Source organism: Cetorhinus maximus, chromosome 18 (genome assembly GCF_964194155.1).
Source record: "Cetorhinus maximus chromosome 18, sCetMax3.hap1.1, whole genome shotgun sequence".
Taxonomy (NCBI): Eukaryota; Metazoa; Chordata; class Chondrichthyes; order Lamniformes; family Cetorhinidae; genus Cetorhinus; species Cetorhinus maximus.
The window spans coordinates 35,482,607-35,499,886 of NC_135896.1; the positions used below are offsets into that span (position 1 = coordinate 35,482,607).

The 17,280-nt window shown below is 40.5% G+C and overlaps 1 protein-coding gene across 1 annotated transcript in view; it reads right to left on the bottom strand.

Annotated features, from left to right (window-relative positions):
- Positions 1 to 2,391: 2,391 nt before the first annotated feature.
- The window catches only part of wdr25 (WD repeat domain 25), an 86,799-nt gene continuing 71,910 nt past the window's right edge, over positions 2,392 to 17,280 (bottom strand). Inside the window, exons 4-6 of the mRNA XM_078562377.1 lie at positions 13,074 to 13,244; positions 11,116 to 11,256; positions 2,392 to 3,539 (exon numbers count right to left, since the gene is read on the bottom strand). Coding sequence (XP_078418503.1) covers positions 3,318 to 3,539; positions 11,116 to 11,256; positions 13,074 to 13,244 — 534 coding nt within the window. The 3' untranslated portion in view covers positions 2,392 to 3,317. The remainder of the gene's footprint in view (positions 3,540 to 11,115; positions 11,257 to 13,073; positions 13,245 to 17,280) is intronic.

The window sequence follows — 17,280 nt, forward strand, 5'->3', positions numbered from 1 at the left end:
TTCAAGACTTTTACTCCTGCCTTATCTCTGTCCTGTTCCATGGTAATGCTAAATCTAACTGAATTGTGATCACTGTCCCCGATATGGTCGCCAACTGTCACTTCACCTACTTGCCCTTCTTCGTTCCCTAAGACTAGGTCTAGAATTGCATCTCCTCTCGTTGGGTTTGTCACTAATTGATTGAAAAAATTTTCCTGGACACACTGCATGAATTTTTCTCCCTCAGTGCCCCTTATATTGTTTGAATCCCAGTTGATATTTGGATAGTTGAAGTCTCCTACTATTATTGCCCTCTTGTTCTTACAAGTAGAAATTTGCCTAGATGTTTGTTCTTCTATCTCCCTTTCACTATTTGGGGGTCTGTAGTATACTCCCAGTAGTATGACTGCCCCTTTTTTATTTCAAATCTCAATCCATAAAGCCTCGTTTGTTGACCCATTTAGTATACCATCCCTTCTCACAACTGGAATTGATTCTTTAACCACTAATGCTAACCCCCCTCCTTTTTTATCTCCTACTCTATCATGTCTGAAGACTCTGTAACCAGGGATATTTAGCTGCCAGTTTTGTCTCTCCTTTAGCCAGGTCTCCGTTACAGCAATGACATCCTGCTGCCATGTGTCTACCTGTGCCCTTAACTCATCTACCTTGTTTGTAATACTCCTTGCATTGAAGTATAAACAGTTTAACCCCATCAATTTCCCTTGCTGGAAACTTTTTAAACTTTGCTTCTCCTGTAACTCCATGTCTATCATAACGTCCCTAGCTAATGTTCTACCTCCATTTTTCTGATCTGAATCTGACCTATCTGATCCTACTCCTGGGATCCTATCCCCCTGCCACACTAGTTTAAATATTCCCCAACAGAACTAGCAAAAGCCCCTGCAAGGACACTGGTCCCAACTCTGCCTGGGTGCAGCCCGTCTGGTTTGTAGAGGTCCCACCTTCCCCAGAACCAGTCCCAGTGCCTCAAGAACCTGAATCCCTCCCGGCTACACCATCTCTCCCGCCATGTGTTCATTTGGTCTATCCTTTTATTCCTGCTCTCGCTAGCACGTGTAGGGTTTTATCATTCACTTTTTATTATTTTAAAGAATGCAATATAAAGATTGGGACCTACACATGAGATTAAGGTAGAAGATGAAAATCAAATTTTAAAAATTAATTAATCTTTATTATTTAAAAAAATCTATAGAATTATTATGGAATGGAGAAATTTGGCATTCCACAAATTTTGATTCAAGAACCTAAATGGGTGCCTGATACTGTTGTCTCAATCTCTGTTTATCTGAGAATTTGAACATGTTGAATACTATATCTAGATGAATGGTAATCTCCTTATTAAAAATGCAGCAAGTAATAAAGGAAAGAGTTTCAGACAATCGCTGTGAGGAAGGCAAATTGAAAGTGTGACGGCGTTACCTCGTGACATGCGATGCAAAATTTTTAATCTGAGTATTTAGGCTACTACTTTTCAATTTTTATTGGGGAGAATTCCTTCAAACACAATTTCAGGTCTATTCATGTGACTTGATAAAGGGTCATTGACCTGAAATGTTAACTGTTTCTCTCCTCATGCTGCCTGACCCACTGAGTGTATCCAGCATATTCGGTTAATATTTTAAATAATTCTTGCAAACCAGAATTATGAAAAAAATTCCAGATAACCATTAACAAATGCCAACTGTTGGTGATCTCAGTTAATGGTGATTCAAATCAAAATCACAGCCTGCATAGAGGTTTCAATTGCACTACTTTAATTTGCTGCAAATGTACAGGACAGTAATAGTTAGACTGTCCTACTTTTCCCAGAAAGTCCATCTCCGAGATTATAAAGAATTTATTTGAAGCAGGCCTTTACTTTTAACATTTGAGATAACTTTCCATGGATGTATTTACTTTGTTTTATCATTTTCTCCCCAAATATACCATATTCAAATTGTTTTTTTTAAATCATAAAATCAGAATTTTACAGCACAAAAGAAAGCAGTTTTATCCATTGTGCCTTTGCTGGCACACTAAAATACTATCCACTTATCTCTATTCCTGTCATTTCCACATATCCTTTATAGAAATTATGCCAAATTGAATTAATTAAAAAGTTCCTATGCCATGACAAATCATTGTTTTAATGTACCGAATGGACCAAATCATAAGGCTTTTCCAATTACAGGCAGTATTATTTTAAAATGATTGAACTAAACTGACATTGACCTTAAATTGATCCCATAATTTACAATAGGATATTATTTCTGAATGTACTCCATAATGCAAAGACATTTCTGAAAAATGTAGAAAGAAATTCACGGGTCAAGAAACTAAATAGTAATAAAAGGAAACAGCTGGTTAACATGTGGTTAATACACCCAAATATTAAAGAAGGAATGGAAATTTTGAAGTAAAATAAACTTTAATTTCTTTCTTTAAGTCAAATAATTCATAATTTATTCAATTTTATGAAGACATAATTTTATATTGTCAGGTTCAACAATCTCCTTTTTTATATTGCACAGAACAAGGCTTGTCTTTGTATCTGGCTGTCTTAATTGCTGATCAGCCTAGCAAGCACATGGTTCCTTTATTGACTCTTCCGTTCAGTTAGTTGCAGGCCATAGAGATCTGGCTAATGTTTCCAGAAATTGTTGAGCAAGTTAACGAAAGTAGCATAGAAATGGATTCACCAGTATACAGCTAATGGATCAGTGTCATCTACTGACACATGGTGACAGTCATGGTACATTGCTGTCTATTTTCACATCAACAATGATATTGTATGTTGAAGGCTATAAATACATGTGGCATCAGTCTTTTGAAGTTATAGTTGCGATTGTAGGATTCCAACTTCTGTAGTGAAGGCTCCACTGCTAAAATCAAATGTACACAACTCGGACAACTTGCTTAATATCGCAATCTGTTGAAGTGTTAGCTTGTTTCACTGCTTCAGCGTTTTTTAATGCATAAAATGATCATTAAGTGGTATTGATTCTCTTCATCGTGACCATTATTTAAAGCTACAGGATAATGTAGGTATTCATTACACCTAAGCCTTACCTGCACTGTAAGAGTATGGATATATTGGCGTCAATCCTTCTTAACCACTAATCTTAGAATGCTGGTTCTTTAGCCTTGCTTGGTCTTCATATTATACCTGATAATAAACCTAATATGCATCGTTGAATTAATCAGTGCATAAAGGGAAATTAATTCTGCATTTTGCTAATTTTCTGGGCAGGTGTGATTTCTTTTATAATTAAGGGACAGAATAATGAACAATAATGTACACTTATAGCTCAAGTACAGCTCCCACTTACAGGCCATCATTGCCACACTTTGATTTCTCCACTCCAGTCACAAGTTGCAATAATAGAGGGGTGTACAGGGTGAAATGAGACATTAATACAGGCCTTCTCATGGGCAGGCAAAGTATGAATTAGTTTTGAATTCAGATAGTTGTAAAAATAGACTGTCCCATCAGCACTTCCTGTGGCAATGAGAGTCCCGTCGGGTGAAAATTCACAGCCCACTGCATATCCTTCCACCTGTAAAATACAGAGAAATTAATTTACCAAACATGTTGATGATGGTTAATGCAGCCCTGTCATTGCATATGTTTTTCTATTAGTGCTACATATTGGAGCAAATGTTTATATTTTACTGGAGTTCTGCAATATGCAAAACCAAATATGAATATTTAAGTTGTTAAATCTTTATCTGTGACAAGGGGTCTATTTAGAAAAACAAAAAGTTTGGAAGCTCAAGCTCTATAAGTAGGTGAAATGGTTCAATCCTCAGAACCCATCTTTAGCTGCTTCATCAATGTTCTTCTCCCCATCATGAAGCAGAAATTAGGCTGTTCATTGATCATTAGTGTTCAGCTCCATTCACAATTCCATAAATAACGAAGCAGCTCATGCTCGCATGCAACAAGAGCAAGTCAGCATCTAGGCTTCTGCTGATAAGTGACAAGTAACATTTGCACCACACAGGTGTCAGGCCAATTCCAGCAAGAAAGAGCGTAACAATTTGCATTTATATAGTACCTTTTATAAAATAGAAATGTACCAAGGGGTTCACTGGGAGCGACTATTAAAATACACAGGCAGTTCCCATTATAAATGTGGATGTACAAATTTTCATGGAAAGGTTGATAGGTATGCACATGTGTATGCACTGCAGCAATAAGCAAAGGGAAGGAAAGGGAAATGATAGAGAAATGAAGAAGTGAGCAAGACAGAAAGTGAAAGGGAAACATACAAAAAAATCTTTATAAACAAAGAGATATAAAATATAGAAACCACAGTAATAATATGGGTATCAAAGACAAAGCATTACAAATCTAGAAAAGAGATTCTGCTGAAGCTCTGTGGGCCCAGATACTAATACACTTCTATAATTACTTCTTTATGCTATCCTACTTTGCTATCCTACTTTATTTTTTTTAACTTCTCTACAGCTCCACTACTTGACTTGAGTTGTATCTTTGACATTTGATCGCCAACTGGCTATAAACCAACTCCAGAATCCAATATTCAGCCAAGTAGAGACCAAATTTTGAATAAATTGATCTTCCAAGCACATTGTTCAAACAAATATTAATTAAGTTAAAATGATATGGGAGACTTAAATGCTCAATAACCTTTCTCCCTAGTAGTCCAGAAATACTGGTTCCACTAGAACATATTATCCAATCAGTGCTGCCCTAAGTGTTAACTCAAATAATAAGCTGAAATGATCGGTCTAGATATTTACAGCAAATGACAAAGACTATTAATGCATGGGGTGCTGACTGCAGCACAACTGTTTCAGATCTAACAAACAAAATAATGCATTAAAATAAATATGTGTTTCCATCATAAATACAAAAAAAAAATGCCGTGTGCAGCTTCCATCCCCCCAGTTTATCTTATTCATATTTGAATATCTGCTTGCTGCTTGATATAACTGCCAGGAGTAAAACCGAATTAATATTGTTACAATACACTCCAATATATATGCTTGTGATTTCAAGTTGTTTTACAACATGTTACATTCAAAAGTCAAACTGTTCACACAGATGGTTAATAATGTTACTATTTAGGGTGGAATCATCCCAGGTTTACACTAAGTGCGCTAGCGGCCGACTGCGATGGTGGGTTTTCATGCCGTGTCGTCCCAAACCTGCCACGTTATTTATGCATTCCCAGGAAACACGTTGTTTCTATGGCGGATGGGCTGTCATTCACCTTGCCTCTTCATCATGCCGGGCACGGTGTTTAAAGTCCAGGTGCACACACACATCTCAGTGCTTCCAGCCCACGACTGCTGCAGGGAAAATGTCCACTAAAGGCAAAAAGACTGTAGCCCCCAGGTTCAGCAACGCATCACTGGAACGCCTTATGGATGATGTGGAGTCCCACTGGGATATCCTCTATCCCTGCTCTGGCCGCAGGATGGGCAATGGCATGACCAACTAGGCTTGGGAGGTGGTGGCAGCGGTGGTCAGCACCAATACCCTTCAAAAGAAGTCAGCCACCCAGTGCCATAAGAGGATGAATGATCTCATCCGTTCCGTCAGGGTGAGTCACTCTTCTCTTCACTCAACTCTCACATTCACAAATCCTTCACACATACACAGGGCCCTCACTCACTGCCGGTTCAAGGGACATCACCGTTTGCTTTCTCACAATCACCATCATTGTCCTCATCCCGTCCACGGGACCACTCACCACCCACACATGCCAGGCATACTTATCATCTGGCTAGGCAGGCCTCCTGCTTGCAGTTCTCCAGCTTTATTTATGCAGGACAAGCTGGCACACAAGAGAGAGAGGTCGCTGACCGGTGGGGGAATGCCTGAAACCAAGGTCTTCATGGACTTTGAAAACAGAGCCATCCAGCCGGCCGGCGAGGATCTGGACCGTTCTTGTGCTGACAGTGAGGTCGGCGGTGCTCTACCAAGTGAGGGTCCAGTAGAGCAACATCCATCAGACAACCATGCTGTGACTGATTTGTCCTGTTCCACAGGCCACTGCCATACACTAATCATCTCTCCTTGCTTTCACAAGTACATTTGGGAAACAGCTGTCGAGTCCATGACCCAGGGTCTCCAATCAAGCCCCGAGGAAACCTCTGAAGAGGAATCTGGAGGCACCCTCCCTGAAGTCCTGTCACAGCGCTAACCCACACCCTCCACCAGCGCAGACACAAATGTCAGTGGGATCTAGCTTTAGAATAGCCTCAGGATCACAATCAGGTGAGCACATCACACTGTCTGATCCACAGCAGGCGGCAGCAGGATCTTCCCTGATGTCCGGCTCTCGGAGAACTGCTGGAAGCCATAAATTGGTTGAGTGGGCAGATAAGCTAGAAGCCCGACTCCAATTATATCAATGTGGTTGCACCTGAACTGTCTCAGTTGCAGAGGAATGGCCACGTTATACAGGTTTCCATAGTGCGTGGCCGCTTCCTTCATCTAACCTACTCCGCCTCACCACGAATTGTTGTGCGCTATAATCAACGGCGGGGTTGCCCTTGCTCCCCCCACCCCAAGTTGCCTCAAGGACAGGGTTGCCCTTGCACACCCCCACAATGCTCCTCAAGCTTGAGGTTTAACTGGTGACCCGCTGTACAACATTGCTGTGCACTTACCTCCGAGTTCCCCTCAAAGTGCAGCCCGCCAAGTGCAGGCCTTTTATGTGCCGTTGTGAAACACGTCAGCGTGCTTTCCCACCAATGTGGACGGACAGAAAATCCAGCATGGGGGTTGGGGGGATGATTCCGGTGGACTGGCCTAATAATGATATGCAGATGTATTACAATGAGCTTCCCAACATCCGATGGCAGGAAACACAGCCCGACATTGGCGGGCTGAGAGGGCGATCATGAACTGGTTTCATGCTGTCGCCACATTGTCCACTCATGCCACCGAACATGCCAGACACCGGTGGACACAGAAAATCCGGGCCTTAGTGTCTCAGTAGCACTTGAACTTTGCTGAAACATTATTATGGTTGATATGTTATATCTATACCACAGAAAATGCAAGGCATATAGGTTAAGCAAGAGAGAGAAGAATAAAACATCAATGTGGAAATGAGATAGTAACCTGACACCAAGAACAGACGTAGACCTGTATATGAGATGTCCATCCTACTTTCAACCCCAGTGACCTAAATTCCTTGTCTCATATCCAAGCAAATAAAGTGCAATTAGTCCTTAATTGCTCTTAACAAAAAATATGTGTGGACCATCAGTGTCATGGACCTTGGATCTATTATGCAACAGAAGTAGTGGGATATAGGATGTTCTAATAATAGTGGTATATAGGATGTTCTAATAATCTCCCAGAATAATTTTGTCTCAAGTGTGTTGCTGAGGGGAGGCATGGCTATGCCTGGGTGACATAGCAGGATTTTTCTGAAAGTAGGATGGTATTTGGGTATGAGTTCTGCCAGACTAAAGGTCTATATTCCCAATAAAGATCAAATAGAAATACTATTACTTCCAATGGCCTAACAATTCAAATGAAAAAAAAAAACAATCTCGTCAGACAAAAACTCTAAGCCCAAATTCTATCAACAAGTTCATTACTATTCACTGCAACATTCCAACAAACAATTACAAGCACAGAAACAACTAATCTGTTTTCACTGGTCAAACTGTGAAAGAGACTAGCTCTGGAAAAATAAAAACAAAAAACAACTGCGGATGCTGGAAATCCAAAACAAAAACAGAATTACCTGGAAAAACTCAGCAGGTCTGACAGCATCGGAGGAGAAGAAAAGAGTTGACGTTTCAAGTCCTCATGACCCTTCAACAGAACTGAGTAATATTAGGAGAGGGGTGAAATATAAGCTGGTTTAAGGTGGGGGTGTGGGGGGAGAGAAGTGGGGGTGGGGGGGGTGGTTGTAGGGACAAGCAATCAGTGATAGGAGCAGATAATCAAAAGATGTCACAGACAAAGGAACAAAGAGGTGTTGAAGGTGGTGATATTATCTAAACGAATGTGCTAATTAAGAATGGATGGCAGGACAGGCAAGGTACAGCTCTAGTGGGGGTGGGGTGGAAAGACTGACAGGGCATTAAAGGTATAGATTTAAAAATAACGGAAATAGGTAGGAAAAGAAAAATCTATATAAATTATTGGAAGAAACAAAAGGGAGGGGGAATAAATGGAAAGGGGGTGGGGATGGAGGAGGGAGTTCTAAAGATCTAAAGTTGTTGAATTCAATATTCAGTCTGGAAGGCTGTAAAGCGCCTAGTCAGAAGATGATTATCTGCTCCTATCACTGCTTGCTTGTCCCTACAACCACACCCCTCCCCCCTCACTTCTCTCCCCCAACCCCCCCCCCCCCCCCCCACCCCCAACACCTTAAACCAGCTTATATTTCACCCCTCTCCTAATATTACTCAGTTCTGTTGAAGGGTCATGAGGACTCGAAACGTCAACTCTTCTCCGCCGATGCTGCCAGACCTGCTGAGTTTTTCCAGGTAATTCTGTTTTCCTTGGAGAAGAGCTGGCAGTTGTGTCTGCATCTTTGGTTGGGTAATTTGGGAGAGGGGGAATTTTGAGTTCTGCTGAAGGGTCACGAGGACTCGAAACGTCAACTCTTTTCTTCTCTGCCGATGCTGCCAGACCTGCTGAGTTTTTTCAGGTAATTCTGTTTTTGTTCTGGAAAAATAAATGTTGTTTTCTGTGTTCTACCAAATGACCTAAGCCACATGCTTTCGAAGTAAGGAGTGGTCCATATAAAAAGTGTAGAAATATCAGAGGATATTTGAATGTTCCCTCTTCTCCTTCGCAGGCCACTGCTTCGTCAGAACAAAAGACAGAAAACCATAAGGAATTGTGTCTGGCAGAACAGTTTCAGAAAGTACTGACGAATATACATTGCACCAAACGTTCTAACAAGAATATAGGAGAAAATACCTAACTTTAACAAAATAGGTGATAAAATCTGAATGAGATAAAACTGTCAATTGTGCTCATTTCCAATAATTTAACTTTGTTACATGAAGCTAAATTACATTCACAGTAAAGTGCAAGAAATTATTTCAGAACATAAGAAATAGGAGCAGGGATAGTCCATTATGCCTCTTGAGCCTGCTCTGCAATTCAATAAATCACAGCTGATTTTCTACCTCAGCTACATCTTTCAGTGCCATCCCATATCCTTTGATTCCCCTAATACCAAAAATCTATCAATCTCTAACTTTAACATATTCAACAACTGAGCTTCCACAGCTTTCTGGGGTAATGAATTCCAAAGATTCACAACCCTTTCAGTGAAGAAATTTCTCCTCATCTCAGTCCTAAATAGCTAATCCCTTATTTGAGATGTCACCCCTAATTCTAGACTCCCCAGCCAAAGAAAACATTTTCTCAGCATCTACCCTGTCAAGCCCTTAAAGATTTTGTATGTTTCAATATGATCACCTCTCATTCTTCCAAACTCCAGAGATATAGTCCTAGTCCACCAAATCTCTCCGCATTGTACAATATCCTTATCTCAGGAATCAGTCAGATGAATAACTGCTGCACTTCCTCTAAGGCAAGTATAACCTTCCTTAGGTGGAGATAAAAACCGTTCACCTTATTCCAGACATGGTGTCACCAAGGTCATATACAATTGCAACAAAACATTTATTTTCTTGTACAGTACGCAATCTCTTTGTAACAAAAGCTACATACCATTTGCTATTCTATTCGTGCGCTGTACATGCATGTTAAATTTTTCATTCATGTAAAAGAACACTCATCCCTGTAGTATCACCATTTTCAAGTCTCTCACTGTTTAAAAATATTCTGTTTTTCTATCTTACCAACCAAAGTGGATAACTTCATACCTCTCCACATTATATTCCATTTCCTGCATTCCTGCCCACTCATTTAACCTGTCTAAATCCTTTGGCAGCCTCTTAGTGTCCTCCCCATAGATTACTTTCCAACCTAACTTGGTATCATCAACAAACTTGGATACATTACACTGGTTCTCTCATCTAAGACATTTACATAGATTGTAAATAACTGAGGCCTAGGTACTGATCCTTGTGGTTCCCCACTAGTTACAGTCTGACAACCCAAAAATGACTCACTTATTCCCACTTGCTGTTTTCTGTCTGTTAACCAATCCTCAATCCATGCTAATATATTACCCCCAATCCCATGAGCCACAATTTTGTGTAATACGCTCTTGTGCAGCACCTTAAAGATTGCATTTTGAAAAACTAAATACACTATATCCATTGGTACCCCCTTATCTAACCTGCTAGTTTCATCCTCAGACTTGACAAACATGATTTCCCTTTCAGAAATCCATGTTCTGAAAATCATAATATGATTGGGCAAACAGACTACTTATCACGTCCCTAATAATAGATTGTAGCACTTTGCCTACTGCTATTGATGTCAGGCTAACAGGTGTATAGTTCCTCATTTCTGTCTCCCTTGTTTTATGCTAGGTTACATTTGCTACCTCCCAATCCACCGGGACTATTATAGAACCTAGGGAATTCTGGAAGGTCAAAACCAATGCATCCACTATTTCTGTGACCACCTCTTTTTAAACCTTTGGGTGTGGGCTATCAGGTCCAGGGGATTTTGGGGATCTATCAGCTTTTAATCCCATTAATTTCTCCAGTACCATTTCTTTATTAATATCTTTAAATTTCTCATTTTTACTAGACCCTCCGTTTCCCAATACTTCCAGGATTTTTTGTGCCTTCTACTGTGAAGACAGATACAAAGTATTCATTTAACGTTTATCCATTTCCTTTGAAATACTTGAAGAAATGTTTCAAGAGATATGGGCGGAGTGCAGGAGCACAGCGTTGAGGTAGAGGATCAGCCATGATCATATTGAATGGCAGAGCAGGTTCGAAGGACCAAATTACCTTCTCCTGCTCTTATTTTCTATGTTTCTAAGATCTGTCAGATGGAAAAGCTGCTTTATAAACAATTTTTACGCTACGTACCTGGCAAATGATCAATTAAATCCTAACTGTTCATCTACTCATAATAACTTGTTGAAGGTGCTCTAGTTGGGTTTTTTGACAAGTGAGAAAGATGGGCATTTGCTGGACATATTTTTATTTAATATTCTTTCTCTAATAACAAAATAATCTATTGAAAAGTACCTTATGCCCTTCATATCGTTTCCTTTTGTTCATCCTGTATGGTCGCTGCGTAGAAAATAGCACCATATAGTTGCCATTGGTTTGAGCAACAAAGACAGATTCTTTGGGGTGAACAGCCAGGCACGGGATAGTGTATCTTTCCTATGGGGGGGGACAGGAGTTTAAAAAAAACTATTAAATTCTGTGTAGATCCACAACAGAAATGCCTCAAACTGTTTTAGCCAATAAATAGTTAAAGACTATTTTCTTCAGGGACTTTGTAATTTAACTGCTTTCAAAAAAATAGGCTGGCATAATTTCTTTTGTAAACAATATATATCACTGTTCAAAATTCTCACTGGCCTATTTCCATTCTGGCAAATGAGCTTAATCTAGGTTGAAAAATTGCAGTAAAAATGTATTTTGACTCCTAAACAATAGTGCACCATTCATCTTATCCTTCTTAATGAACTGTTCTGACATCAAAAATGTGCTTTTCAGCTTTGCAAATTTGCACTTGTCATGCTGCACTGCATTATGGAAAAATAATTTTCTGTCAGCTTCTATTATTAAATACTGCAAAGATGTAATTAACATTTCACCATGCATAAAGCTAGAATGGATGAATTACTTTCAGCAGTTGCCATACTTAGGCATAATTGATGCATGGTTAAGTATCAGCCTAGATTTTATTGCAGCTGAACATCTCATAGTGTGCGCCGTTAGACTTTTACCTCACCCTTCAGCTTGAAGAATCTTTGCCCTGCAAGTGCTGGAAATATGGGTTAACAGCACGACAAGGGCAACAAAGCATCGGGGACCTTGATGAACGACAGGACCAAGTTTCTCTCCTTAACCAGGGTTAAGGATTGTGAAACAAATAGAGGGACAGGGAAGGGAATAGCATGAATTAAAATCAAATCAAAGATACAAAGAGAGAGAGGAAAAATGGATTGGATTTAGAAGGAAAAAAACAGAAAAGTAAGAAAAAAAATCAAGTTCTAAATTTTAAAAGTTTTGTTAATACCAATTTATGACTTTCATCAATGAGACTCCACTGTTTTAACTATTCCCTTTCTATACAGGATAGTTTGAGTGGCATTGCAGGAACATAAATCTCGATATTAGAAAGGTACTTACACTCTTAAGTACTAGCCTTAACTTTCTGCGGCAAGTGTTTCTTGTGCAAGTGCAGCAAGCTCTTGATACTCAAACATGTTGAGGGCAAGGCTAATGATGCAGTGACACAAATCATCCAGTAGCTTGTTGTGATTCACAATTCATGGGGTAGCTCTTCAGTGTCACAAGTTGCTGGTTGGTTTATACATTAATAATAGCGTGCGCATTAAACTGTCCTTTATCTTGGCAGCAAATCTGGGCCAATATCTTTACTTCCAAGCCCTAACAGAGAAATGGAAAATTTATGGCACAGAAAGAGGCCATTTGGCCCATCACGTCGATGCCAATTGAAAGAGCTGTCTGGTCTAATTCCACTTTCTAGCTCATTGTCCATAGCTTTGTAGGATACGGCACTTGAGGTGCATATCCAACTGTTTTTTTTTAAAATGTGATGAGAGTTTCTGGCTTTACCACCCCTTCAGTCAGTGAGTTCCAGATGCCCACTGCCCTTTGGATGAAAAAACTCCTGAACACCCTCTAATCCTTCCAGAAATTACTTTAAATATTTGCTTCCTGGTCATTGGCCTCTCTGCTAAGGCAGTGGTTTCCCATGTAGTACTGGAAAAGCTAAATGTAGTAATATTTGAGGTCACATTAAAAGACTGAGATTCAATTGGAAACATTTTACTGCAGTACAATCAGTAGTTGCTACAATTGATTAGGCAACTATAGGACAATAGCTCAGTTGCAGTATTATACCCTTTTAAAACTTCACATACCTCTGCAGTGTAACTTAACAGAAAATACTTGATTTAGCTGATCGCAATACATAAATGAAAACACACATCTGTTAAGCTTACATGGAATATTTGATTGGATATTTTTGCAGAAGTCTGGAAATCCCAGGCAATGATTGTACGGTCTGCTGAGTCTCTGCTTACAGCATCCGTGCTGGTAAGAAATTCCTTTCCACCCGGAAGAAAAAGAATGTCAAGTGTTTGTTGAATTCCAGCACTGTATTCATTCACTACCTGGAATAAAATAGTAAATACAATTTATAGGCCATATTAAAAACATTTATTTCCCTCCACCCCAGGCACAAGGAGCTTTCTGATCAAATATTTTTCCTGTGCCAGTGATCAGAATTTTTGAAAGATGTCCCCAACATTTGTTAAATTCCCTTATGGGTGGTAGGCATCGTTGGCAAGGCCAGCATATGTTGCCTGTTCATAACTTGAAAAGGTAGTGGTCAGCCACCTTCTTGAACCACAGCTGTCGACAAAGTGAAGGAATTCCCACAATGCTATTTCCAAGTCTGGGTGTTGTGTTACCTGTGTTGCCCTTTCCTTCTAGATGGTTGATATAATGGATGTCATGGATTTCAGAGATGCTGTTAAAGAAGCTTTGCTGAGTTGCTGCAGTGCATCTTGTAGTGGATACACACTGCAGCCCCCATTTTTCTTGACCTCACTTTTACTAGAGCTCCATGAAGCCACGTATGGTCAAATGCTGCCCTGATGTCAAGGGCAGTCACTCTTAACTCCGATATTTATCTCCTTTCCCCAAGTTTGGATCAATGTTGGGTTATGACCAAGTGAAAAAGTGCAAAGACTCCCTCTTTTTTCCCGTCCTTGGTTGATCATTTCAGGTTTTTTTTAAATTTATAAGGATAAATGTGTCAATTCAGTATCACTACTTAACCATTTACATGCTGATTGCAAAGAACTCAGTCAGACAAGCTTTCTTGAGTTTAAACAAGGGGTTGGATTTTATTGTGCTAAAAATACAGATAAAGAGTTCACTGATTCTAAATCCTTGGTGCTGTTGTTCATGGTTGAGGTAGTTCTTAAAGCTATAGTTCTTAGTTTTTTCTCTTGAAAACGCTGCTGTGGAATTTGAGGTCTTCTTTTGGATTTATCTGTCTGTTGTCCACAGTATGATTTAAGCAAAACAAGGGTTCAACTTAGTTGAGAGAGAGGAAGAGGCAAGCAGCCTTTATGCTGCTTTCAGATGTCCCTTCTCCAGGCTGCTCCAAAGCAGGCAAGATTTTGTAATTTCAAAAAGTTGGATTCAATCACATGTCCCCTCTATCCATGATGATTGGGTATTCCACAGAACATCATTGTCTGGACAAACCTTGGCTATTTTGCTATGGCCTAGGTGATTAATTTTTTAATGTCCAAGCTATCACTTCTGAATGACTCATTTTTCCATGTATTTAGCTAGGAAGAAAAGTATCAACAGCTCCAGGGGTAGCCACTGTTTCTGCAGGCTCTCTATCTCCAGCCTGACAGAATGGGATGCAGCTATATAGTGGTGGCAGCCATTTTAAGTTTGTGTCTTTGTTTTAACAGTTGAAACTGCCTTTTTAAAAAAAGTTCCAAATGTGAGTTCAGCAAATGAAATTGAAATTTAATATATGATATCAACACACCTCTGTAACAGCAGTAATAAGATCTGGAACAGAGCAATCCAAACTGAGCATCGGTGAGCAGGTTCTTGTTGACTAAATGCCACTTGATAGCACATGATCCCTTCCAGCATTTTGCTAATGATTGAAAGTTAGTTAAAGGTACAGTATACTCTTTGAACGCAGTTCTCATTAACAACATGTCCCCAGCACAGTGCTTTACATGCAGCACATACCTGGGCAATTATCCACCTTATTGGGTACTCAAACTTACTTAGTCTTAGTTCTTCTGGTCCCATACGGGACAATGGGCAGCAAGACTCCTCCACCGGTCCCCATGCATTGAAATCTATTTTTCTCATGTCCAGCTCTTGTAGGTCCTTCTTAAATGTACTTCACTTTGGCCAGCCCCACCTTCTGCTTCCTTCGGATAGCGTCCATTCTAATGCCGCTCTAATGGGGCATACATCTGAGAGGTGAACTAGGTGTCCTGCCAGCCACAGTTGTCTCTCTGTCATGATGTCCCGCAGGCCCCTCTAACTATTCCTCTGGAGTACTTTTTCATTGGTGATGCTGTCTCTTCATGTGATTTTTAAAAAAAATTTGTTCATGGGATGTGGGTATCGCAGGTTTGGCCAGCATTTATTATCTCCCTAGTTGCCCTAGTTCAGAGGGCATTTAAGAGTCAATCACATTGCTGTGGATCTGTAGGTCAGACCAGGTAAGGACAGATTTCCTTCCCTAAAGGATATTAGTGAACCAGGTAGGTTTTTACAACAATTGACAATGGTTTCATTGACTTTTAATTTCAGATTTTTATTGAATTCAAATTCCACCATCTGCATGGCAGGATTTGAACTGGGTCCCCAGAACATTGCCCTGGGTCTCTGGATTACTAGTCTAGCGACAATACCACTATGCCATCACCTCCCCAGATGCCCAGGATTTTACTTAGGCAGCACTAGTGAAAGACGTCCAACTAGGTGACGCCTTTGCTGCTCTCTTCCATGTCTTGCTGGCAAAGATTGCGGTTGATATTACTATGGACATGTAGAGTCATAGCCTCATGGCCAAGTTGATGGTGTTTGCTGCCCTGACCATGTGGAGCCATTGGAAGATGGTGGCACAGTGGTCTTGTCACTGGACTAGCAATGGCCCCAGGCTAATGCTCTAGGGCGATGGATTCAAATCCTGCCACAACAGCTGGTGGAATTTAAATTCAATTAATAAAATCTGGAATTGAAAAATAGTCTGTTTCATGGTCACCATGAAACGATAAGTGATTGTCCTAAAAACCCATCCAGTCCACTAATGTCCTTTAGAGAAGGGAGTCTACATCCTTATCTGGTCTGGCCTACATGTGACTTCAGACTCATAACAATGTGGTTGACTTTTAACTACCCTCTGAAATGGCCTAGCAAGCCACTCAGTTCAAGGCCAGTTAGGGATGTGCAAAAAAATGCTGGCCTTGCCAGCGACGCCCAGATCTCATAAAAGAATAAGATCGATGCTGCTTTTCCAATTCTTGATGTGGACATCGATCTCTACAGCCACCAGCGCCCCCTCCCCAACCCCGAAGATGTTGCATCCCAGAGAAGGGGAAGTAGTTAATATCCTCGATAACCGATGGTGATGGGAGGGCCTTGTTGCTGTCCACTCATCATCTTCTCAAAGCTGATGCATACACCAACACTGGTGTTGCTACTTTCAAGACTGGAGGTCATGTCTTGGAATATGCATGATTCTACAGCCAGCAAGGCGATGTCTTCTGCAAAATCCAGGTCTGTCAAGTGGTGTTGCTGCCATGGGCTGCCAAAGTCTGTACCCACCATCGCCTTCTTCATGACAAAATCAAGAACCTAAAGGAAAAGGAATGGGGAGAGTATGCAGCACTGTCATTGACTCTGTAATGATGTTGACGGAATCCATGATGCCCATGTTGGTCTTGACGCAGCAGCTGGAGTCATGGTATAAGGTTTTGAACATGTTACTATGCCGTGACAGGGTGCCATGCTGTCTTGCGATATACCAGAGTGACTGCCAATGAACACAATCGAAAGCCTTCTTGAAATCATTGAAGTTGATAACAAGTGGCTTCTGATACTCTAGGTTCCACTCTATGATGTTCCTGAGTGTAAAGATCTGCTTGTTGCATGATCTGCCAACCCAGAAACCTGTCTGTTCTTCACAAAGGGTACTGTACTTCTGCTTTCAATCTGTTAGGAGCACTGTGCTGAAGACCTTGCCAGGCACTGACATTAGTGTTATGCCTCTCCTGTTGTTAGTCACTGAGCTTTCCTTTCTTTCGTAGCTTGACAATTACTCCTCGCCTCCAGTCATCCAGGGCAGCCTCGTAGTCCAGATCATGTTGAACAGGTCTGTGAGCTCTGTTGTAATGGTGTTCTTGCCATGTTTCAATAGCTCTTGTTAGAAAGATATAATGTTATTGGAATTTATTGTAAAACAGTGGTATCTGTGTCTATGTGTGTGTGTGCACGTGTGTGTATGCGTGCGAGAGAGACTTAATTGGGTTAAAGACAGCTGGTCTGAAGGCTTTGATGTATTAGATGAGCTAGGTTTGAAATGTTAAGTAGCTAAACATGGGGGAAGTTTAGAATGTAAGGTGTAAAAGGACACTTGCATTTTAAAATAAACTA